At 37.6% G+C, this 25,543-nt stretch overlaps 1 protein-coding gene across 2 annotated transcripts in view; it reads right to left on the reverse strand.

Annotated features, from left to right (window-relative positions):
* Window positions 1-2,475: 2,475 nt before the first annotated feature.
* The window catches only part of OSTM1 (osteoclastogenesis associated transmembrane protein 1), a 29,736-nt gene continuing 6,668 nt past the window's right edge, over window positions 2,476-25,543 (reverse strand). The window contains exons 2-6 of one of the 2 annotated variants that reach the window (XM_004372441.2): window positions 22,312-22,426; window positions 14,518-14,612; window positions 9,500-9,667; window positions 7,544-7,709; window positions 2,476-4,689 (exon numbers count right to left, since the gene is read on the reverse strand). In XM_004372441.2, the coding sequence (XP_004372498.1) occupies window positions 4,634-4,689; window positions 7,544-7,709; window positions 9,500-9,667; window positions 14,518-14,612; window positions 22,312-22,426 (600 nt within the window). In that variant the 3' untranslated portion in view covers window positions 2,476-4,633. The remainder of the gene's footprint in view (window positions 4,690-7,543; window positions 7,710-9,499; window positions 9,668-14,517; window positions 14,613-22,311; window positions 22,427-25,543) is intronic. The other variant, XM_023727629.1, reaches the window with a different exon arrangement.

The following is a 25,543-nucleotide window of genomic DNA, read 5'->3' on the forward strand; positions in this document are numbered from 1 at the left end:
TATCCAAACTGAAATGCAAAGAGAAAAAAATGCACCTAAGATTTGTGGGACAGTATCAAATGGTCTAACATAAATGTAACTGGAGTCCAGAATGAGAAGAGTGAGCAGGGCAGAAGAATATTTGATGATATAATGGCCAGGAATTTCCCAGATTAATGAAAGACAACAAACAGATCCAAGATGCTCAGAGAATCCCAAACAGAATAAATACTAAGAAAAACACACCTAGACATATCATAGTCGAACTGCTGAAAATCAAAGATTCACAGAAAATCATGAAAGCCACCAGGAAAAAAAAAAATTACATACAGAGGAACAAAGAAGAATTAAACAGACCTCTCATCAGAAACTTTGCAAGCCAGAAGGCAATGGAGTGAATTCTTTAAAGCTATAGAAAACCTAGACTTCACCACAATGCCATCAGTACACCTGAATTCTTGCTGTTGGTGAAGCTCATCAGGGCTGAAGGAAAAATACGTGACCATGTTATCACTAAGGAAACTTGAGTAAATGAGCAGGCTTCCACCCAAGGTATGCCTCTTGAAGTAATACCATCAATAAATAAGGTTCCCGACCCCCAAAAGGGTTTCCCAGAGCCAGATCAGGTCAGAAACTATATTCTCTAAACCATTTTCAGTGTGGTGGGGTTGGTTACTGCAGTCCCAATCAAGCACCTGGTGTTTCAAAGACACAGAATGAGTGGTGCATATTCAATGACAACAGCCAAACAACAAAGGACAGACTCTATGATGCCATTGATTGTAAGATTAGGAGGCAGTAAGAAAAAAGTGAACAGTCTCCTGATGCAGACAATACAAATCCTGGAGGAGGAGCTGAAGAAGCTGAAGTCATTTCCTATTGCTCATGTTTGAGATGTCGGGTGAGTCCTGCGTAGACGGTAAGCAACGTGTGCCAAGCAATACAGTCTCAAGCAAAGCTTTAGCCCTTTCCGTAACCCCATCATTACCCAAAAGCTTATAATGTAATAATACACAATGAATTTACTACGCACACATGGCTTCAAGACGTGACCCCAACTTGCCTTTTCCATATGGATTTCCACCTCTACTAGGTCCTTCCTATATAAACACTCAGGAACTACAGAATCAGTGACGTCACTATAGGGATATGGGGGCTGCGGATCACACTGGGTGACACTGTCAGAGGGTGACACCAAAATGACTGTCTATAAAATTTTTGTGCAGTGTTTCAGCAGAAATTTATTTTTTATAAAAATATCCCTGCAGTTTGTTACACACACAAAAAAAATTTTAGAAGCCCAGCTTACATGTATCAATACACTTGCAAGGCTAAAACTCTATGCAGATTTACTTTTTGAACCTTCTAATGCACTCCGGTCAGAGCTGTCATTATTACTCAAATACAATGACACTTCGAATCGTGGTTTCATCTGCATATGCTACAAGCACACGCTGTTGTTTTCGTTGCTGCTGGTATTGTTATAGCAGCTGATTTTGTCAAAATTTCTGGTGTTTTAGCTACAGTACTGTGGTAATTAGCATGGGGGGGGCACCAACCCTAGTGATGCCAGTGTACAGAATGTACAGTGTGCAGTGTATGCATAAGGGAGGAGGAACTCAATCTGGAGATTCTACCTGCTCACTCACCCACTTAATATCCTTATGCTAATTGTTTGCCCACATCACAGTTATTAATTCTCCAGCCCCAGAGAAGAAAAGCAATGAGAGACAGACAGAAAGGGCACATGCATATGAGTGTAGGGGGTAAATGTTGGATTTTAACTGGCAAGAGTCCCTGGGCTGTTCAAACAAACCACACACTTTATTAGTGGAAGACAACTAAGAGAGAGGATTTTAAAAAGCCAATGTCAGGCCCTTTATATCTCAGCATCTATTACATTACTGGAATGGCGCTACAAATCAATGCAGAGAATCAAATACTAATAGGAGAGACAGAAGAGGGAAAAAATAACTCTGGTCCCCTCCAGAAGCAGGGGTGACTACAAGGCTTTCTGTTGAGGGTCCATGTCTCTAAAGATAACACAATTCAGTGACTGGAAACCTTCTCACACCTTCTTCTGATCACTCTTTTGTTTCAGAAATTAAAACAGGATAAGCAGCCAGTAATTTTCAATCCTGCCTGTCTACATTCTAATTGCATACAATTATCCCTATATGTACTTGGAACATTTTTTTTTCCATTTTAAATTGTTACAGAGGTTACTAGTATATTTTTGCTTTTATAATTTATTACTGGTGATGTCTATTATTTATTTGATGTCAAGTCTTCGGCCAGGAATGCAACCCAACGACAACACTGTTTTCTATGGGAAAACACTTTACTTTATAAAGAGTACACTGCAGTAAAAAGTAGAGCCCATCCAGGAAACATTAGAAAATACTAGTGCCCTTCAAGCTGTGGTGTGATTCACTGATTTACAGTTAGGCTTTAAAGTATCTGATGCTATTTTTATCTCTCAAATCCAACAAAAAATAAATAATCCAAAAGTACATTTTTATTTGCAGCAAAATTACAAGACAGATGGTACTTTCAAGGTAGGCATTTAATACCTAAAAAATTAAAACTGAACGTTAAATTACATCTGAAGTTTTAAAAATGTATTGAAAAAAATCAAATACAGCATTGCAACTTCCTTAAGATATTTCCTGTATTTTAAAGTGTCAAAAAACCTAAAGATGTTCTTATGCATATACATATGCTGTTTATGTCTCAAAATTTGGAACTATGCAAAGAATTATTCAATATGACTACAAAATGAAATATCTGCACGCTTTAGTGTAGCGCTTAATACTTATTTTTGGATTCTATTGCTGATGCTACTTCTAAAGAGCAATGACTCAACCAGAAAAATAGTACAGTCTGCCTTTTTTTTTTAAAGTGCTTATTAACAACCATCCAAAAGCAATGGTTTTTACAAACACATAATAGTGAAAGACGCTCAAAAAGTCACTACTTACAGAATCGAATGTAATCTTCTAACTCTGCACATGTAAACTGGTTTTATCTGCATTAATGAAAGATTGCTTTCAATGGCCCTCAACTGTATGCTTCAAATCAAGACAGTGCTATTAGTATCAGTAGCATGAACAGTGACAGCAGAACAAATGCCAGCACATTTTAAATGGATCACAGCAGACCAGAAAAACTGTTACCTCTTAACATATCCAAGGATGAGCCTTCTCTTTCACTCTGCATATAAGGTAAACATAAAAAAAAATATAAACACTGTACTCTCTCTCTATAGAGCATTTTACAGTATATGAAGGGATTCAAATTCATGTACCATTTAATCAAACTCTTATTTCTACAAAGAGCAGTCTCCATATGCTCAACATTTGAAATAAAACCTATTTCTACCAAGAAAGCAAGGAGTTAATAAGTCTAATGCTCAACTCCAAAAATCTGAGAAGTAAAACTACGAACAATTCTGAAACTAACCTTATTGCAAAATTTCAAAATAGAATTTATTTCTGACAGAGCAGAGTGAACTATCTGACTTCATTTCAATCACATCAATTTTATCTGATTTAAATAATTTAGGGGAAAAAAAACATCATCTTAATCGAAAAAAAAAGCATCATCTTAATCTAACTGCTTCCTGTATCAGACGCTCATTCTGATTCTTGTCCCCCACATGAACCACTGAATTGTCTTCTAGTGAGATAAGTACCCCGTCAGGTCCATGTCTAGTTTCTGAACCTAAGCTTGATTTACTCCTCCCTTGTCTTCCCTCCAAAAAATCCCTGTATATCCCAAGAGAAAAATCTCCATTTAAAAAATCACAATTAAATACAGTGTGGTAATGCTAAATTTGATTTAAAGTAGTAATAAATTATAAATTGCCAAATAACTTAATGTAATTCACAACGCACATCCCTGGTATAAAAAGAATCCATCTTGCCCTGAATATAACAAAGCAGCCCAGTGATTTCAAATTACTTATGAAATAAAGGAAAAACTAAAGTGTAAAATACTATTTATAAAAGTAAGAAACCAGTTTTCATAAATCTTTTTACAAAGATAAATGTAATGTGCCTGACTGCTTCTAAAAATTATGAGAGAGATTTATAATTAGTGGTTTCAAAAATTACTTTAGTGAAACCAGAGATTGAGTTACATATTATACGTAATTTGTGACACATTAAATATATATATGTAACAATAATACTGTAATGGAGAGTAATTTAAATTAATCTTTGGACCTTTTTGGCAAGTGTGTACTGTCCTTCTCAGTCTTTGCTGTAACTGATTAATTTTTAAATGCTAGTTATCAACAACTTTGCTATCTGAGATACTTTTATCAATAAGGAGATACCAAAAGTCTCAAATGATAATAGTATACCTGTAAAATAAAATAAAGATTGTTCTTGCATCTTGAGTTATTGTAACAAACACACTTTAAAACAGACAACATCGCTATGCCTAGAAATTAAAATAGCTCAACCCTCAAAAAAATAACAGCGTGGAAAGGCAAATAAGAACTGAAAATTCTTATTTAAAAATAAATCTGAAGTCCTTGCATTTCTTAAGAACTTGATGTGTCAAATCACAGTTTATCTTCTTTCTGACCAAGTCGTATCTTCCACCATTCATCTATGCCACACAATGTCAGTTCTCCATTTTGCAGGTTTCAGTTTGAATTTTCATGAATGTTCGCAAAGCTGGTACTGGACTTGAGACGTTTAGCTAGATAAATCAGAAGCATTATACTTTAACTCAAATTTAGTTCTCTAAACATAGTTATTCATTATTTTTATGTAAACTACAGTATTCATTTAATAATTTTACGTTTGAATTGAATAGGGCCAATATTCTAAGAACTAAAACCTATTTTTTTCTCACCAGCACCACCCTCAAAAAACATAACTTGCTAGAAGCTGCACATGACTTTGTTAGAAGCAGTACCAAATAAAACATAACTTAAGACATATCTTCCTAAACATCACAATCTTAATTAGGTAATGTAATGAAAGTATTCTACTTAGAAAATTAAAGTGCTATAAGGTATAATAATAAAATTATATATTTAAAAGTCTAAGTTAGAAATCCAAATCTAAGCCCCTCTAAAAAGAATTCAGTGAAAGAACTCTGTAATGTTAAAAAATACAATGGCTTACAAAGAAAAAATGAACTGTATATTACACACATGTGCACACACATACACAAAAACATATATGGTTGCTAACAGAATATGTTACAATCAATTTTGATCATGATGCTAATGGGACTGAGTCATCAGAGTTAAAAAAAAATGATGGCTATCGGGCTTGGTAATGTTTTTTATTTACAGTTAAACACGACTGTATCTCATGCTCTAGAAATGAAACACAATCACGCTATAGTGAACATCTCTTACACTGGGTAACTAGGAACCTCTCCGCTGCAGAGGTTCTCAACACTGGAGTGGAGGTTCTAATTAGGTCTGCAACGGGACCCAGGTACTTCTACTTTTTTAAAGCTCTGTAGATAATTCTGATATGCAGCCAACGACATGAACCACATTCTAGTTTTTATCAGGGGCTCCCCTGAACACCACTCCAGGTGCAACATGACAACATGATGTCCTGGACCAGTGTATTGCTTTGGCCGAAGGTAGAGTGCAACTCAAACTAAAAAGCAGCCTAAATGGAAGGTCCACTTTTTAGGCCTTCAGTGGGTTTGCGAGGCAAACTAAATCAATTATTTTGTTTAATTTAAAAAATTATATTAAACATATTTTGTTTAAAAGTACTAGAAGTGGTCTAGATTCTCTAATTACCAAAGTACGTAATAAACTGACCAGGTAGCAATGCCAATGAGTACATACACCTGCAACTTCCTTGCCTCTTTGTTCTCTACCTGATATATCCGGACATCCTTCAAAATTCTACCTCAGGGTATTATCTAATGGTTAATTCCAACACACCTAATACAGAGTTAGTCTTCTCTCCTCCATGGTCCAGCCTCTACTACATCTGCTGTAATAACTGGATTACGACTGGTGCATTCTTTGAGAGCATGGGCTGTGCCTTGTCCTTTTTATTATTTTTTTTTAAATCCCTCTTTCCTACTATAGTGCTAGCACTTGGTGGGCATCCAATACTAACTGCTTGATGAATGATGGCATGAAGAAAGGTAAATGAGAGCTAATGTTCACGAGAGGTGTCAGCACAAGAGCTATTTGCTTACACTAGCATTTCCTTAAGTGTATTTCATAAAACACCGCTTCTGTGAAACGTTAACAGGTGTTACGTAAAGAGTAAAGGTTCTACTGTCAAGTTTGGGGACATGCAGTCTTAGAATCTTTAACTTATATTCATGTACATTCTAAAGTTTCACAAAAAGGACGTGGTATGCAGCATTTCATCCATACGCCATATTTTCACAGAGTATTTCACAGAACTTGTATTTTGAGGAACACGTCCTGGGAAATGCTAACATTACGTAGAATGTTCTTTTACTCAACAATTATTTTTGAGCGTCTACTATAGGGCAGGCAGTTTACAGATCCTGGTGACATAGTGGTGAACAAGATAAGTTCCTAGTTCATGGAGTTTACAATCTAGTTAGGGGAGACAAACTATACATAAGAAGGAAATAAATGAAAAAGTTAATTTGAATAGTGATTAAGTGCCATTTTTTAAAAAAGATAAAGAATGAAGGAAAGAGTGTTATTTCTAGATTAGGGGATCAGGAAAGGTCTCTATGAGCAGGTAACCTTTGAGCTGAGACCTGGATGACATGGAGCCAGCCAAGGAAAGTGGGAAGGGCAAGTGCAAGAGCCTTGGAAAGGGGGTGGTGTCAATAAGTGTGGTATTTGAGAGGAACAGAAAGAAGTCCAAACTGGCCACAGCACCATGAACAAGAAGGACAGTGGATGTGATGAGTTTAGAAAGGTAGATGAATGCCAGATCACAAAAAGCTTGGAGAGCGGACCCTGGGAATAAGCTTGGATTTTATTCTAGGTGCAACAGGAATACCTGAAGGGTTTCAGGTGGGAGAGATACATGGTAAAATTTGTTTACCAAATTACTCTAGCTGCTAAGCGAAGAATCGATTGTAGTGGGGCAAGAAATGGAGAGGAAGGAAAGGAATTAATACGTATTGAGCATGTACTATACTTCAACTAAAGTTCTTAGAACTACAATTGTTCATAACAAATTGCCTAGTGTTAGCTGTAGCTTCTTCCTGCCTGCTGCACTTGTAGGTGGTTCTACCACAGCTCCGATGGACCTGAGCGTTGTCCACACCTCCCTGCTACTGCTCTTTCAGGACTGCAAAGCCAGCTGTTGCTATTCCTCTGGTGTCAACATTTTTCCAAGAGTAGTCAGTTTTCCAGATCAAATAATCTGAGAGGTACTATAGTTTGGTTTTTGATCATCTGGACTTACAAACATCTTACATATCTCTTCCCTTAGTAAGCATAATTGTAAAATTGGAAGCAGAGAGCCATTTCAGGCTAATATAGTTCTCAGAGTATATATAATTTCTAAAACAGGCCCAAATTTTTAAAATACAGGCTTCTATCTAAAATAAAGAACACCTGTAAAAAGTAACTTACGTAGAATGAGTTTGCGTTTCTTTTGCTCTGAGTGAAGAAAGCTACTAAGGTAGAAGACAACAGGTAGAAAGAGAATGAACACAGAAACAGCAATTACAGGCACTGTGTCACTGCAGGGGACCGAACAGTTGAAAGTCCGACTCCAAAGTTTTCGAGTAATGTTCATCTGGAACAACAACAGATAATACAGTATTTTGCATTTAACTTGTCTTCAATTTTATACAATTATTCTATTAATAACTTAACAGGCATCCAGAATTTAGACTATAACTTGTTGCCATCAAGTTGATTTCAACAGCTCCATAGGGTTTTGAATGGTTGATTTTTCAGAAGTAGATTACCAGGCCTTTCTTCTGAGGAACTTCTAGGTAGACTTGAACTATCAACCTTTCAGTCAGTAGTCGAGCACCTGATTAACCGTTTGTGTCACCCAGGGACCCATCCCTAAAAATCTATTGTTGGAATTCTCAAGAACTCCAGACTTCCTGAGCCATGGAGGTTGGATGAACCTCTGAAACTACTGCCCTGAGATAAATCTTTAAACCTTTAACCAAAAATATCCCCTGAAGTCTTCTTAAAACCAAACAATAGTTTGGCTTAACTAGTAAAGAATGTCTGCTTTGAGCATTAAGCTCTTTTTAAGAACAATCTATACAGGATTAAATTGACAACAGCAACTCAAAAGATTAAATAGGAACCTTAGGAGGCAGTGAGTTTATGTTAATGGAGGAGGAGCAACTCAATAAAGGAGGGTGAGAATGGTTGTACAACTTGAAGAATGTAATCAATGTCACTAAACGTACATGTAAAAACTGTTGGGGAAAAAAAGCTATTGTTGGTTGAGGACAATTTCTTCTGCGAGGGAAATAAGACAGTTCACAACTAGTCATTGTACAAATTTATATTCATATAGAAATTTCATATTCTAAATTCCTAATACTGTCCAAAGTACTCTAGAATGTCAACCTTTCACAGATTTCCAACAGAGAACTTGTATAAATAGAAACATAGTTAGACCCTGCTTTGTTCACTAAAAAATATCATTGAGACTCTATCAGAAGCCAGGTACTGCTCTAGGCATTTGGAATAGAACAGTAAACAAAACAAAAGATAAAAAATTCCTTTCCTCATGGAGAGCCCATTTTAACTGCTTTTTACCATTCTGAATACTGCTGATCCACTATAGCTGCTATAATTCACATTTATGATTTTCAAACATAATAAATTTATTAATTTTGACCTTGAGTTCTGTACTTTTAGCCAATGATTTCTCAATTTCCTCTTAACACCTAAATCCTCAGGCATCATGTTGCCTTAACAAGGCATGATCGCCATCTAGTGGTGTCCCATGTACAGGCAGGCTATACAATGGAAAAAAAGGCTTTTTTTTTGACCTTTCTATTCAATCAATAGATTTACTAAGGGACTGCTATATGCCAGCCACTGTTCTAAATGCTTGAACAGTAAACAAAAACACTAGGCCCTTGTCTTCATGTGGCTTATATTTTAGTGAGGAGAGACTGCCTATAAATAAGCAAACATTTTCAGAAAATAACAGATGTAAAGAAATAAACAAGCCAATGGGATAGGAAGTGACTGAGGAATGGCTTCAGAAACACTCTAGCAAAACCTAGCGACGGTCTGAATCAAGCAATAAATGTACAAGAAACTGAAGTGTAAACATATAATAACTCCCATTCCTCTGAAAATGGTACATATTATCAAATTTAAAAAACAAACTGTGCCAAATTATCAACTCATTTATGAAGTACCTGATTATTTTCCATTTAAATGTGATACACTAGGATATTGTAAAACTGTATTATCTTACAACTAGCCACTTCTGGTTGGAGTCAGCATAGGCAGATCCCAATGTACCTTCAAAAGGGAAAATAATACTGACAGCACATTCAACAACACTGCAAATATGTATCATATTGGAAGCAAAGTACTTACTGCATCTTCCACATCAATGCATAAATGTGTTCCAGGTTCAGCCTTATTCTCAAGTTCATTCTTTTTCTGCATTTCACTGTACAGACTACTCAGATTTTTGTATGCTTCACGACAGTTTTTGCATACTTCTGAGTAATTTCTTGGCTGTAGAAAACTGTGTGAGCTCTCCTAAAATGAAAAAGGCACATGTAATACACACAATAAATATTATACACACTATGCCTTTAACACTGGATCCTGGTGGCACAGTGGTTAAGAGCTTGGCTGCTACCCAAAGGTCAGCAGTTCGAATCCACCAGCTGCTCCTCGGAAACCCTATGGGGCAGTTCTACTCTGTCCTATAGGATAAGCTATTTGCCCTCCTAGAGGACAGGAAACAATATGGTGATGTCGGGCAAGTTACTAAATCACCCTGAGTCTCAGTTTCATCATCTATAAAACAAAGCTACTTCTACTTGTATTATACAGGTCCCAAGGATTAGAGACCTGAGGTATATAAAGAACATAGCAAAATATTTGGTACTTCCTAGATGCCCGTAAATGTTGAAAACCACTGCACTAGCCAATGTTAACTGCGGACTCTATTAGTTCATATGTCAAATTCCAAACCAAAACCAAACCTGTTGCTGTCGAGTCAATTTCGACTCATAGCAACCCTACAGGACAGAGTAGAACTGCCCCACGGGGTTTCTAAGAAATGGCTGATGGATTCAAATTGCTAACCTTTTGGTTAGCAGCCATAGCTCTTAATCACTGTGCTACCAAAGCTCCTATACGTCAAATTACTGTCTCCTAAATACTAAATTTCATAAACAATCTTGTCATGTACACTATCTGCACTGATACATTCTTCTCTCACCAAATAAATAAAACATGTTCGTTCTTGTGCTCACTTCAACACCAAAGCTTGCCTTATCGAGACAAACAGTACTTTTTTTTAATGGGAAAAGGCATCAAAACTACACCCCCACCCATCCCTCTTACTCTAAGGCTCACAATTTAGGCTTTTTCAGTCAACAAAAACAGACGAATACCAAAGAACCGTATAATATAAAATAAGGGTAGTAGATATAACATATATCATGTTAGTTAATCTACGTCTTTTCTACTTCTAGATGACACTTGTCTTTTCAAGAACAAGTTTGCTCAACAGTCAGTTCATACTTTTGTTTCTATTTCCTCTATGTTTTACCCTGTAGCCTGGAGAAGTGAAATTAACTTAACATTGGAATAAAAGAGAAAAGGGAAAGCTAAAGCAATTAAACTGATGTGGTTCCCACAATGTTACCCTCACCATCTACTTGACAGAACATCTAAGTCTCCCTGCAGTTCTGCCACAAGAAATGGCCTATTGCCTGTTCTCCACAGAACAATCACGCATTTAGCTATATGGGTTCAGTCAAAAATGGAACACAGAGCCTTTATGGGTCTTAACAGGGCAATTCCACTTCTAGGAATCTATCAGATAAACTCATACAAGTACTCCAAGTCATATGAAAAAAGGCTGCCCATGGCAGCAGTCTGTAACAGTAATACTGAACCAAACTAACTCTGCATTAATGTAGGAACTGGCTAAATAAATGGTGGGGTAGCCATACAATAAGGAGCCCTGGTAACACAATGGTTAAGCACAGGGGACTGGTTCCGTGGGACAAAGACCTGATGATCTACTCTGGTAAAGGTTACAGCCTAGGAAACCCTTTGGGGCGGTTCTACTCTGTCACATGGGGTCGCTATGAGTCGACAATCAACTCAAGGGCCCCCAACAACAGCCATATAATAAAACCTCATGGAGCTTTTAAAATGAACAAGGAAGTAGGATTCTGGGAAGATGACATAAGCATATGCTTTGTCTCCTGATTTCTTTACCAAAGAGATTCAACAAAAGAAGGGGAAACCTAGGCACTTGAATAGCACTGTAAAATATAATGACATGCCATGCACATCTCATCACAGGAAGGCTGTACTGCCGCAACCACACCACTTCCCAAAGGAACTATCTAGAACCACAGCCCAAGTCTCTTGCAAACCTCTATCCCCTGCAACACCTACAGTATTCTACAGATGCAGGAGGCTAGAATAACAGCCCCACCCTGCCTGCATAGCCACCCTTTCACCCTGCAAAAAGCAGCCTCTCCACAACCACCAGGAGAGTCCAGGTTCCCAGGGAAGTCACCTGCAAATACTTAACTACCCAAGGGGGACCTTGTCTGGAACTTACATCCATCTCCCTGCCCACTCACTGAGCTGGGTGCTACTGCCACAGCCAGTGGTACCAATTCCATTGCTCCCACTTCCCTATCTCTTTTGCTCTCCTCCCTCTCCTCCATTTCCCCCCACCAAGATACACCTATGAAACTTACCTTGGGGCCTCTTTATCATCTATAATACACTTTTTTTTTTTGAACTCACTTTTATCCAGTTTCATGGCTTTAAATGCCATCTGCAAATGATGACTCCCAAAAACGTATCTCCAGCTCAGACCTCTCCCCTGAGCTCAAATCTCATTGATAACACTGCCTATTTGACATTTCAGCCTGGATATCTAATAGGCATTTCAAAGTCAACATGTTCAAAACGGCATTCTTAATCCCCATTCTCCTACAGCCAGTTCCTCCTCATCTTTCCCATAACACCATCATCCTCTTAGCTACTTAGGGCCAAATGCCTAGAGTATTCCTGATTTCTCTCTTTTCTTCCCTGATAAACCACAATTATTCTCCAGGAATCTATCAGCAAATCCTGTTAAGATAAACTTCCAAAATATACCCTTAATTCAACACTGCGGCTACTACCCAGGCCTAAGCCACTGCCTGCCATGTCTCCCCTATAACCTCCTAACTAGGTTGTTATTACCACTCTCGTCAACCTTCAACTGAGGTTCTCCGCCAAGCAGCCAGAGTGATCTCTTAACATATAAATCATATCATCTTATCACATTCCTGCTTTAATTGGCTTCCCATGTGCTAAAATTCAATCCACACTTCTTCCTTTGGCCGACAAGGCTCTACATGACTTGGCTCTGCCTGTCTCCCTAGACCTCATTCCACACTTGCTTACTATGCTGCAGCCAAACTGGCCTTCCTTCTATTGCTTCCACGTACCAAGCTCTCTCACCTCAAGGCCCTTAACCTTGCTTCTGCTGGCAACACTCTTCCCATGGCTGGCTCTGTCTCAAACTTCAGATCATCTTGAAAGTCACCACTTCAGAGAGGTCCTCCCAGCCCACTCTATCTAAAGTAGTACACTACCCCCTTCCCAGGACTCATTACTCTTAATTATCTTATTTATTTGTTATTAGTTTCATCCTTACTAGTACATAAGTTCATGAGAACAGGAATCTTATTCATACAATGCAAATACTGTTAACCACTCTATCCTCAGTGCCCAGAACACTATCTGGCACATAACCGGTGCCCAATAAATATTCGTTAGATGAATAAGTAAACAAACACTGCCTGTTGAGGGAGCTTTCAACAGCCACGCTACAGAAACCAAACACCAAATAGAGGCATTTCTTAGACTTCTTCCAGCCCTCCTAGCCTGGTAAAACCACCCTGCCGCACACTGACCACGTACAGAAAAAAAAATGAGCCTAACAAGGAACATAGAACAATCACTAGTCCTGTGAACACAAAACAAAACAAGGCAAACAAACAAAAAATGGTTCAAGGGAGACAAACTAAGTGGAGATATCAGTCAAATGCTCAAATGAAAAAGAATTCATACAGCAAACAGGACTTTAAAAAATTAATTATAACCCAAAGTATAAAATAAATATCCATGAATCCATATCGATCTATACACGTGATTGATAAATAAATGTGGAGGAAGAGACATATCTCCTTACAGAAGATTTTCAAATAATTTAAGTAGATACTCTCCCTTGCAGGAGGTGGAGATTAATTTCCACCCCCACCCCTCGAGTATTTAGTAATTTGCTTCCACAGACAAGAGTATGGAAAGGGGAAGAACAGGGTCACTGAGGATTTGAACTGTACCAGTGTGGCAGCATCTACTAATTGTCTCCCATCCCAAGTTGCCCCTTCTTTTTAGGTAACAGCCTCTCCGAGTTTCAGCAGGGTGCATGGCCACCCAGCTACACCAATGAAATAGAAGCATAAATGACTTGTGCAACTTCTGCAAAATTTCCTTAAAAGGAAACTGCTTGTCCTGTAGTAAAGCAATTTCCCAAACTTATTAACACAAAACCCCTTCTTTAATGGGCCATCTACCAAAATCCTGCAACCACATTTTAGGAAATGCTCATCTAATAATTTTTATTATTCTTAGGGAAATTCATAATTCTGTGTTGTCACATTCATTAAAGGGGAAATCATGAATACTTATATCCTAAACATACTTACATCTGCTTGTGGGAATTCCTTGTTATGTAAGTTTCAAAACTATAATTTTATCAGCATTCCAATTCCAACCCCCCACCAGTAAAATTCCAATACGAAACTTTAAGAGTCAGGATGAATAAAAACCAGTAAGAAAAGGATTCTTAAAGTTACCTTTTATATCATAATTCAATACTCAATGTTACCTTACTAAAGAGTGCCTTTTAAAGTAGGTAAAATATATTTAAGCAAATAGTGAGGCAAAGCATAAGCGTCCTGGAGACAGGCAGAACCATAGTGTACTGTAAAATAAAATGTCTTATTATTACATAAGTGAAATCAAGGTATATTACTGTCAGATAGAATGATACATTTCAATTAAACAATTCCATGCCTTAGTTAATGTTTTCATACTCATTATGTCATTGTATCAGCACTACAAAACACCTGAATGTAGGGAAGGTTGCTATTACTATCCCCACTTCACAAATGAGAAAACTGAAGTTTTAACCATTTGCTTAAGGGGGAGAACTTAAGAGCAGAAACCCAGGTCCACAAACTCCCCTGTATCATGTGTATAGATAAATATCAACAATTAATACTATAATAATTGGAATTAACTATTATTCATTTAAACAGGCAGCATTTTAATTTCATGTATCATATATAAAATACCTGAAGGTTATGCTCAAAGCAGGTCAAGGTATGATTAAATAGACTGAGGAAATATACTGTGCTGTTTGATAATTCTTGACTGTTTGTTAAACAATCTGTCAAAAAAAAAAAGGATATTAGTATATCTCAAGCAACAATTATATGTTGTCATTTATCTGTCAAGCAAACATCTTCTGTTTCATACTACAGTAACTCTTTATTCGAACAAGCATGAAGTGTTCCTCGTTGTAAGAATTTTCCAAATACATGAAGCTTTCCTCTTGTCTTAGTCTGCTAGGGCTGCCATACAAAAATACCACAAAGTGGATGTCTTTAAAGAACAGAAATGTATTGTCTCACAGTTCTGGAGGCTAGAAGTCCAAACCTGGGTATCAGCCATGTCGAGGGTTTTGAGCGAGGAACTGTTCCATGCCTCTCTCCTAGCTTCCGGTGGCTGTGGACAATCCTTGATGTTCCTTTGATGCTTACAGATGCATCTGCTTCCATCATCACATAGTGTCTGTCTTCTCCATGTGTGTGCAACCCTATCTCCATGTCTGTTCTCCTCTTTTATAAGACATCACTCAGAAGGGATTAGGACTAGAATCTACCCTACTCTAGTATGATTTAACTGATATCTTCAATGAAAGACCCTATTTCCCCAAACCACATTCACAAGGTATAGGGGTTAGGGCTTTAATATATCTTTTTGAAACCAAAACAATGAGCATGTGCTGCAAATTACTGTTTCTACAGGGTGTTGTATGATGTATGTGCATTTTTGGTAGGAAATGGAAATCTTGAAAATTTTTCTTTGGGACACTGTATGTCCCTCTGAACTCTAGAGGACATGTGCGGGTAGAATTAATTGGATAATGTATTGCCCTCGGGACTCAGAGGGTAGGACTGTTGCTGGCGGCAAAAAAAAAAAAAAAAAAATCCATACTACCTACCAAAAATTCAACAATATTCAATGACTCAGCATGCTTCCATTAATGAAAACACACAGTATCAACAAAAAATTCAAAGCAGAAAATAATTGGGCCTTGAAAAGGTTATTGAATTAACTTTTGACAGTTCAAGGTCATTATGAACATAAGCTATCAAATGCTGTCTTACTAGTGGTAGTCTCAGTGCTATTTGGGCCTAAGACTGTTTGTTGTTGTTAGGTGTCATCAAGCCAATTTTTTACTCATAGCAACCCTGTGTGACAGAGTAGAACTGCCCCATAGGGTTTTCTAGGCTGTAATCTTTATGGGAACAGATCACCAGGTTTTTCTCCTACAGAGCTGCTGGGTGGGTTCGAACTGCAGACCTTTCGGTTAGCAGATGAGTACATAACCATTATGCCACCAGAGCTCCTATAAGACTGTTTACCCTGCATTAATTTTACTTAAATTCATATGCTTTTTGTTCTTTTTTGAATCACACTTAGTAGTTCTGTCTCTTCCAACTTTTCTGATGAGTCATTTCTTGCACCTAACACAGTAACCTTTTTGAATTTCCTCCTTCTAACCTATCACGAGTTAGGAACCCAAGAAACAAGATGGTGAGAACTGTGCCTAAAATATTGATAAAGGACTTTAAGTCTGGAAATAAACAGAATTGTTTTGCATGTTTTTTAACATCTTACATACATAGTATTCCTCTGCAACCTGTTACTCTTGCTTAGTATTATGTTTTGAGATTTATTCTTGTTGATACTTGTAGCTCAAGTTCATTCCTTTTCATTGTTTCCTTTGTATGAAGAAGCCACAATTTATCCATTTTCTGTTCTTCAGTGAACCTATTCTTTACCCTCACTTTGTCCTTACCTCTTCCTGTGTTCTCAGCCTACTATCTAGGTTCAATTGCCTTGCTATATATATCCCGGAACTTGTGGTCAGCCATCTCAATCACATTTTCCTAGAATCCTTGGCTTCTTTACCCTTCCGCATACTCACAAACATTTCCAACCCTTGACAGCCTCCACATTTTCCCTACTCCCAATTCTGGTTATGATGTTGTTGCTGTGTGCCATCGAGTCGATTCCAACTCATAAGGACCCATTATGACAGAGCAGAACTGCCCCACCAGGTTTCCAGGGCTGTAATCTTTACCAGAGAGATCGCCAGGTCTTTTCTCCCATGGAGCAGCTGGTAAGTTTGAGCCAACCTTTCGGTTACCAGCTGAGTGCTTAACCACTGCACCACTAGGGCTCCTTATTCTGGTTACAGGATACTATTACAGGAAATTCTAAAATTATAATGAAGGGACTCCACTCAAATTCTTGCTTTCTGATTTCAAGGCCACTAAAGAATCCTTGTAGACACTCTATCAATTGCTCCAGAAGGGATGTTCCAATTATTTTCTATTCTCTAGTCCCCAACCTTGTCCTTCTTAATTTCACAATAGCTTTATATCCCACCTTATCAAAAATTCAGGATCATCTAATATAATTTCTCTCAACTAGTACTGGAGAGACAGGAGAGAAAGCTATTGTGATAATCCAGGTGAAAGTTGGTAATGCAAATAGAAAGAATTAGATGGCTAAGAGATAGACTGAACAGGTGACTCTGGAACATGACACACTAAGAGATATCCACTATGATAAACAACCACCACTACCACGAAGGCTAACATTTACTGAGTACCTGCTGTGTTCCAGGCACTGTGCTTATACTTTGAACACATTTACTCATTTAATCCTTGCAACAATCCGATGAGGCAGAATTGTCATTATCTCCATTCTACAAACAAGGAAACAGAAGTTTAAAGAAATTAAGCAGGTTGCCAAGTACACACAGCTGGTAAGTGAAAAGCTGGACTTCCTACTCAATCTGATTCCTGAGCCTGTTCTCTCAAACACTCCAAAATAAATAAAATATTCACATCTACATTCTAAACAACTGAAGTTCAAGACTCAGGGTCAACAAAAACATGCCACTAGTCCGCCCTCCACCACTCACTAAAGATAGATTAGCAATGCTTGCTCTCTGACACCACAGGGATTCAGGCTGTCACTACCAACTGATCAGAACTGGCAACCAAGATGAAACCTACACCAGGTGGAAAGGGCAACAACTAGCACATTAAGACTCCTTTGTGCGAATTAGAAAAAGATACCCCTCTGGGTGAACAAATTACAAAAAGGTACTCCTGTCTCCAGAAGCCGAGCTGGAATTCAGCCCCATTCGCCCTCCCCGGCAGGCCCCTGGTGCAGAGCTTAGTCTGCACTTGCTGTACACAGGGCCCTGCGGGGGAACCTATTCCTAGATTCTTTTCCCGCTCTGAACTCATGTACTACTGTACATTCTCTGCAGCTTTATCTTCTCAAGGAGGTGAGTTCTGCTCTTATCATCTAAAAATCTGAGGGATCACTTTAAAAAATTAGGAAATAAGCCAGAGGAATAAAGCAACACACCAAGGATCATACACTTAATAAGGCACTGGAATACAAAATATACTTTCCAGACTCCCAATTAAGTGCTCTCTTAATTACACGATTTTCTTTACTATTTACAAATGTTACTCAATCCATCAACTTTCAGAAGGTTAAAATGTTGATTCTTTTTTTTTACATATATACCATAAAAACTCAAACCAAACCCGTTGCGGTCGAGTCAATTTCAACTCATAGAGACCCTACAGGACAGAGTAAAACCGCCCCATAGGGTTTCCAAGGAGCGGCTGGTGGATTCAAACTGCCAACCTTTTGGTTAGCAGCTGTAGCTCTTAACCACTGCACCAGCAATGCTCCATATATAACATAAGCTCCTCTTAATGCTGGTTTAACATCATATGAATTAGCCTTGAATCTTTCTATGGATGAGGCAAAACCAAAAACCAAACCAAGCCTGTTGCCGCCGAGTTGATTCTGACTCATAGCGACCCTATAGAACAGAGTAGAACTGCCCCATACAGTTTCCAAGGAGCAGCTGGTAGATCAAACTGCTGACCTTTTGGTTAGCAGCCGAACTCAACCACTGTACCACCAGGGCTCCGAATGAGGCAAAGTAGATATAAATTAAAATGAACACATTTACAAATGTGCTGAATATTAGTATATTAGGCTAACAAAATCCAACCGATTTGCAGTATTTGTATTGGATGTTTTTCAGGGCAGTAAAAAGAGCACAATTTCATCCATGGCAATTGTACATCTGTGATACAAGAAGCGATGTTATGACAACTGACACATACAATATAGGGATGAATTGTGTGCATGTTCCTGTACTGCCTACAAACATAGTATAAAGCACACTACTATGAAAAAAGTTTCTTTTATACATATGAAGTAATTAAACTAAATAATTTCTTTATAAATAATTTATAAAGAAAGCTTCTCTGAAGGGCAAAAGAACTAGGATGTCTTCTATTTTACCAACAGTCAATCCTTTTCACTTAAAATTATTTAAAAATTGAGCTGAAAGTTAACATGGACTGGCCATCTTGCTGAGTATCGCGTTAATGCAGTACCATCAACATTTTCTCAATGATCACTAGACAGTGGTGTTATAAAGCACAAAGGAGTTCGTTTATATAATGGGGTTAAAAATAAAGAGCTCTGACTTTCAGATTCAAAACAAAGGAATTACAGTAAAATTCCTCTTTTATTTATTTGCACGAATTAGGAACGTAAGATTATAAATACTGAGACGCTATACATTATTAGAAATTAAAAAGCTAAGGAATATTAGTGAGAACAAAGCTTCTTCTTAGCACTCAGTGAAGTGGTTATTATGAACTTTCCTCATCTCAGACAATCAATGGAGCTTCATCAAGGACAGACTGGTATAGTTCTTTCTCAGTGACGGCTCAGGCACCAGTTCAAGAGGCATTTTTAAAGGTGTTAAAAAGTCAAGTTAAGACCTTACATAGAAAACTACTTAACTATCATAACAGAAATTATATATCCCTAAATAAAGTATTTGGCATCTATTAGAAGTTTGTATAAAGATCTCTGCTGTTTTTTTCAAAAACCAGTTTTACAGAAAACAACGGAGACAATCACCAATTTCTGAAAAACAGTGAAAACCTCAGAAAATATAGTATAAACTGTAGGGACTTTGTACTTGAACAACATAATTAAGTTTAATTAATATGAAAACTAAAGACATTTTAAATTATAAACTATAAATAAGTGAGTCTAATGCTTACAGCATTTCCATTAAGATAAAATAAAACAGAGGTAAAATTAAGAGTCAATATTCAATACGCCGTGGTATACTGCAAAGGAAAGAAACTTGGCAACCACTGCCGTCGAAACCCCATAGGGTTTTCAAGGCTGTAAACCTCTACGGAAGCAGACTGCTACATCTTTCTCCCACAGAGCCGCTGGTGGTTTCGAATCGCTGACCTTTCGGTTAGCAGTCAATCACTTTAACCACTGCGCCACCAGGGCTCCTCATAAAAAGTAAAAGGTTGTACTAAAACACAAATAAAATGTCAGCCAAGCCTCTGATCAAATTACCAGAAAATTTGGATTAATGAGGTAAAATTAAAAGATTCAATACTCAATATACCATGGTATACTGCAAAGGAAAAGAAACTTGGTAGGGGGTCTTTTTCTCATTTAGTTTTTCTTCATATGAATTAAGTAAAAACACAAGTCCTTAGAAAATGTAAATTGCTTAATGACTTACAAGTACAAAGTTTGTTTTTTTTTTTTAATTTACCCTGTCCTTTCTATTTCCACTGCCCCTCCCCTACTTCCTGTTTTCTTTGCTTCTTGCCAAACTTTAAAATAACCTCCCTACTTGTCTCTTCTTTCTCTTCCAGTGGAGTTCCATGAAAAAAGGGTCTCTGTAGTCTTTAAAAAGAAAAAAAGCCTAGAAAGTGCTAGGTTAAATAGCATTTAAAAGTTTTTCTTTTTTTTTAACCTGCGAGACTTCTCAATGCCTTTAATATTCCATACACACTGTAAACCTCCAATATATTACAGTATGCAACCCTTTCTTAACAATATGCTGGTGTTTTAGGCATTATGAAAAATGTTGGCCTAAATGATAAATTCCTATCAGTCAAGGTCCTACCATTCCTTTCCAATTTTATCTCCTGCTGAGCTTCCAGGGCCTTGGGTCATCACTATCACATTTATACCTCTGTGCCTTTGCCGTGATGCCTCTCTGTCTGTAATGCCCTTCTTATCTCTACTTGTTAAGGACTGAATTCAAAATGTACCTCCCCCAGGATGTCATTTCAACCTCTTACCAGTTAGGAGTATTTTCTACTTCCCCAAAGGATTTCATAACTTTATTAAGGCATTTATCTATGTTTTATCTGTAAATGTACTTTTCTCCCTCACAAAATTATAAGGATTGAAAGACAAAAACTGCCTAGCATATAGTTGGTATTCAAAAACATTTCTGAATTGAAACAGTGATTTTAATTTTCCAAAGAATGTCTGAAAACAGATCTCATTTTATTATACACACACGCAAACCTGCAAAGCTAGTAGAACAGATGTTATCATCACCCCCATCTGACAGATTATTATAAACAGCATATTTATTAATATATTAAACTGTTTGCATTTCTTGACCACTAATTATGTCTCAGGCAATGAGCTAAGTGCTTCATAAAATTTATTTCGTTTAATTCTCAAAACAACAGTATACACAATACTGGGGAAGCCAGCACAACTTGTACAAAGAAATGTCAGGGAAGCTCCATAGACACATCCAAACTCCCTGAGGGACCGAATTGCTCAGCGGAGGGCTGTGGGGACCATAGTCTCAGGGAACATCTAGCTCAATTGGCATAACACCCTTTATAAGGAAAATGTTCTACATTCTACCTTGGTGAGTAGCGTCTGGGGTCTTAAAAGCTTGTGAGCAGACACCTAAGATACTCCACTGGTATCACCCCTTCGGGAGCCAGGGAGAATGAAGAAAACAAGACACAAGGGAAAGATTAGTCCAAAGGACTAATGGACCACAATTACCACGGCCTCCACCAGACTAAGTCCAGTAGAACTAGATGCTGCCCGGCTACCACCACTGACTGCTCTGACAGGGATCACAACAGAGGTTCCCAGACAGAGCTGGATGAAAATGTAGAACAAAATTCTAACTCACAAGAAAAGACCAGACTTACTGGCAGACCTGACAGAGACTGGAAAAACCCCGAGAGTATGGCCCCCGGACACCTTTTTATCTCAGTAATGAAGTCACTCCCGAGGCTAACCATTCAGCCAAAGATTAGACGGCCCCATAAAACAAAACGAGACTAATGGGGCACAACAGTCCAGGGACAAGGACTAGAAGGCAGGAAGGGACAGGAAAGCTGGTAATAAGGAACCCAAGGTTAAGAAGGGACAGTGTTGACATGTCATGGGGTTGTTAACCATTGTCATAAAACAATGTGTACTGTTTAATGAGAAAGTATTTGTTCCGTAAACCTTCATCTAAAGTACAATTTAAAAAAAGTAAAAAAAAAAAAAAAAAAAAAAACCACAACAGTGTAAGGTAGGTTCCATTATTACCTCCAATTTACAGATGAAGAAACTGAAGTTCCAACAAGTGAAGTTCCTTGCCCAAAGTTGACAGCTAGTAAGTTATGTCTAAGGAGTGGCAAAACCAAAAAAACCTAAGCCATTGTCGTCGAGCTGATTCAGTAAGTGGTAAACCCAGGTCTAATTCCAACAGCTACACTTCCTAGCCTTCCAGTATTTGCCCAAGCACTTACCATGAATAAACCACAATGCTAACCCCAATTTAAACTTAGTAATAAAAAGTATTATCTAGCTTCAAAGATTTTAAAATTCACCAAAATAAAAACTGACATCTATACTACTGAACCATACAGCAACATGAAAATGAAAGGATTACTTACTTGCACAGTTTGCTTCCTTCCACGTGGAATTAAAAAATTCAGATAGGATCACAACTATTTGCATTCTATCTGTCATTAAGAGACTTCTGGCACAACTATGACTTTCTGAAGTATTCTGTAACAAAAAGAAGACAGAAAAACACAATCTGAGTATTTTTAGACTTTCCAACAACAACTTGAGGCAAAAAGCCTTATAATAATATTATAATTTTTTTAACATTTTGTTTGGTATGATCAAACAATTATAAGGATGGTAATAAAATAAGAGCAGCTAACACTTATTGGTACTGGGTACCATGTTCACTTGCAAAGAAGATCTTTACTTCTTAAATAAGCTTGTACAGTACAATCTCAACTACTTAGGTGCAAATTGGGTGTGTGTTCATATGTCTTACTTTTTATGCATAGGAAAAAATTCTGGAAAACCATTCACCAAAATGTAGCAGTGGTTATCTCTAAATGATGGAAATATGGGTGATTTTTTTTTTTTTTGGCTCTCTTAAAGTACCTAAATTCTTGTAAAATGAACATATATTACTTATACATGTTCTTAAAAAAATCAGGTGGATAAATGATCATACATCATTTGGTCTCATCTTCTGGGCAATTTTTGGTTCAGTGTTTTATAATCCACAAGAAAATGTGTTATGTCTAGCTTATGCCCAAATAAGCTTTCCAAGATCATTTTAATAATGAAAGAAACTCATATTACCCAATAATAATATCCAAGTTCCTAGATTATTTAATCCTTATCTATTTTCTTTCCCTTGTGTCCCAAGCAAGGAATTAAGTCCTGCTGACCGACCCTTCATTCTTTCAAATTTATTTAACTCCTACCAGGCACTGTAAGAATCCTAGCATTTCAAGATACAAAGACTGTGAGGGAACGACATCAGCACCGGGGCTTCAAGAACCTCACTACAGATGCACAGCTATCACACTGTGATGAGTAATAAATAAGAGAGTGGTAACTCCAGAAAAGGACGTGATCACCTACATGGGGTGAGAAAACAGGGAAGAAGGGCTTAAGGGAAGAATTCTTGTTTTAAAATATCTCTGGCATTCATTTTAGAATGGCTTAGTTTTGTCATCTATAGAAGTTTTTGTTTTTTTAAATACTACCAGTCCTTATTTTTATTGTAACTTTTTACAAGAAAACCTCTTAGACATAAATAAAAGCAGAAAAAATACTAGGATGAAGCACATGCAGTTGTAAGCCAGCTTCAACAATTTTCAACTCATGGTCATTCTTGTTTGATTTCTACTCTCATTCACCCCTAGATTACTATAAAGCAAATTCCAATATCATATAATTTCATATGTAAATATTTCAGTAGATTTTTCTAAAACATAAGAAATTTTTTAAAAACATAACTAAATACCATTATCATACCTGAAAAAGTAAAACAAAACTCAATGATCTTTCATATCATCCAAAATCCAGTATTCAAACTTCCTCAAATACTACATAAATAATTTTCCAGTGTTTGGCTCTTAAGAAGAACCAATCACTACAATTAGTTACTATAACTCTTACAACTATTTTACCCTATAGGTTCCCTCTTCATCTATTTTCCCTCGTTGTTGCTGCTGTTGCTGTTACGTGCTGTCGAGCTGGTTCTGACTCAAACCAACCCTATGTACAACAGAATGAAACACCACCTGGTCCTGTGCCATCCTCACAATCATTGTTATGCTTGAGCCCATTGTTGTAGGCACAGTATCACAATCCATCTCATCCAGGGTCTTCCTTTTTCACTAAGCCTCTACTTTACCAAGCATGATGTCTGTCTTAGTCATCTAGTGCTGCTATAACAGAAAATACCACAAATGGATGGCTTTAACAAACAGAAATTTCTTTCCTCACAGTAAAGTAGGCTAGAAGTCCAAATTCAGAGTACCAGCTCTAAGGGAAGGCTTTCTCTGTCAGTTCTGGAGGCAAATCCTTGTTGTCAATTCTTCCCTTGGTCTAGGAGCTTCTCCACGCAGGAACCTCAGGTCCAAATGACGTGCTCTGCTCCTGGTGCTGCATTCTTGGTGGTATGAGGTCCTCATGTCTCTCTGCTCACTTCTCTATTTTATATCTCAAAAGAGACTGGCTTAAGACACTATCTAATCTTGTAGATCTCATCAATATAACTGCCGCTAATCCATCTCATTAACATCATAGTCATAGGATTTATAACACATAGGGAAATCACAACAGATGAGAAAATGGTAGACAATCATACAATAATGGGAATCATGACCTAACCAAGTTGACAGATGTTTTTGGGGGACACAATTCAATCCATGACAATGTCCTTCTCCAGGGACTGGTCCCTACTGATAACATGCCCAAAGTATGAGACGAAGTCTTGCTATCCTTGCTTTTAAGGAGCATTCGGCTGTACTTCCTCCAAGACAGATTTGTTCATTCTTCTGGCAGTCCGTAGAATATTCAATATTCTTCACCAACATCATAATTAAAAGACATCAATTCTTCTTCGGTCTTCCTTATTCATGGTCCAGCTTTCGCATGCACATGAGGCGACTGAAAATACCATGGCTTGGGTCAGGTGCACCTTAGTCCTCAAAATGACTTCTTTGCTTTTTCACACTTTAAAGAGGTGTTCTGCAGCAGATTTGCCCAGTGCAATATGTCGTTTGATTTCCTGACTGCTACTTCCATGGGCATTGACTGTGGATCCAAGTAAAATCCTTGACAACTTCAGTATTTTCTCCATTTATGTTTATCACGATGTTGCTTATTGGTCCAGTTGGGAAGATGTTTGTTTTATGTTGAGGTGTAAGCCCTACGGAAAGCTGTAGTCTTTGATCGTCATCAGTAAGCACTTCAAGTCCTCTTTGCTTTCAGCAAGCAAGGTTATATCACCTGCATATCACAGGTTGCTAATGAGTCTTCCTCCAATCCTGATGCTGCATTCTTCTTCATACTCCAGCTTCTTGGATTATTTGCTCAACACACAGAACTGAATAAGTATGGTGAAAGGATACAAACCTGACACACACCTTTCTTGACTTTAAACTACGCAGTATCCCCTTGTTCTGTTAGAACGACTGCCTCTTGGTCTAGGCACAGGTTCCACATGAGCACAATTAAGTGTTCTGGAATCCTCATTCTTTGTAATGTTATCCATAATTTGTTATGATCCACACAGTTGAATGCCTTTGCATAGTCAGTAAGATATAAACATCTTTCTGGTATTCTCTGCTTTCAGCCGAGATCCAT

This window comes from Trichechus manatus, unplaced genomic scaffold (genome assembly GCF_000243295.1).
Source record: "Trichechus manatus latirostris isolate Lorelei unplaced genomic scaffold, TriManLat1.0 scaffold00017, whole genome shotgun sequence".
NCBI lineage: Eukaryota > Metazoa > Chordata > Mammalia > Sirenia > Trichechidae > Trichechus > Trichechus manatus.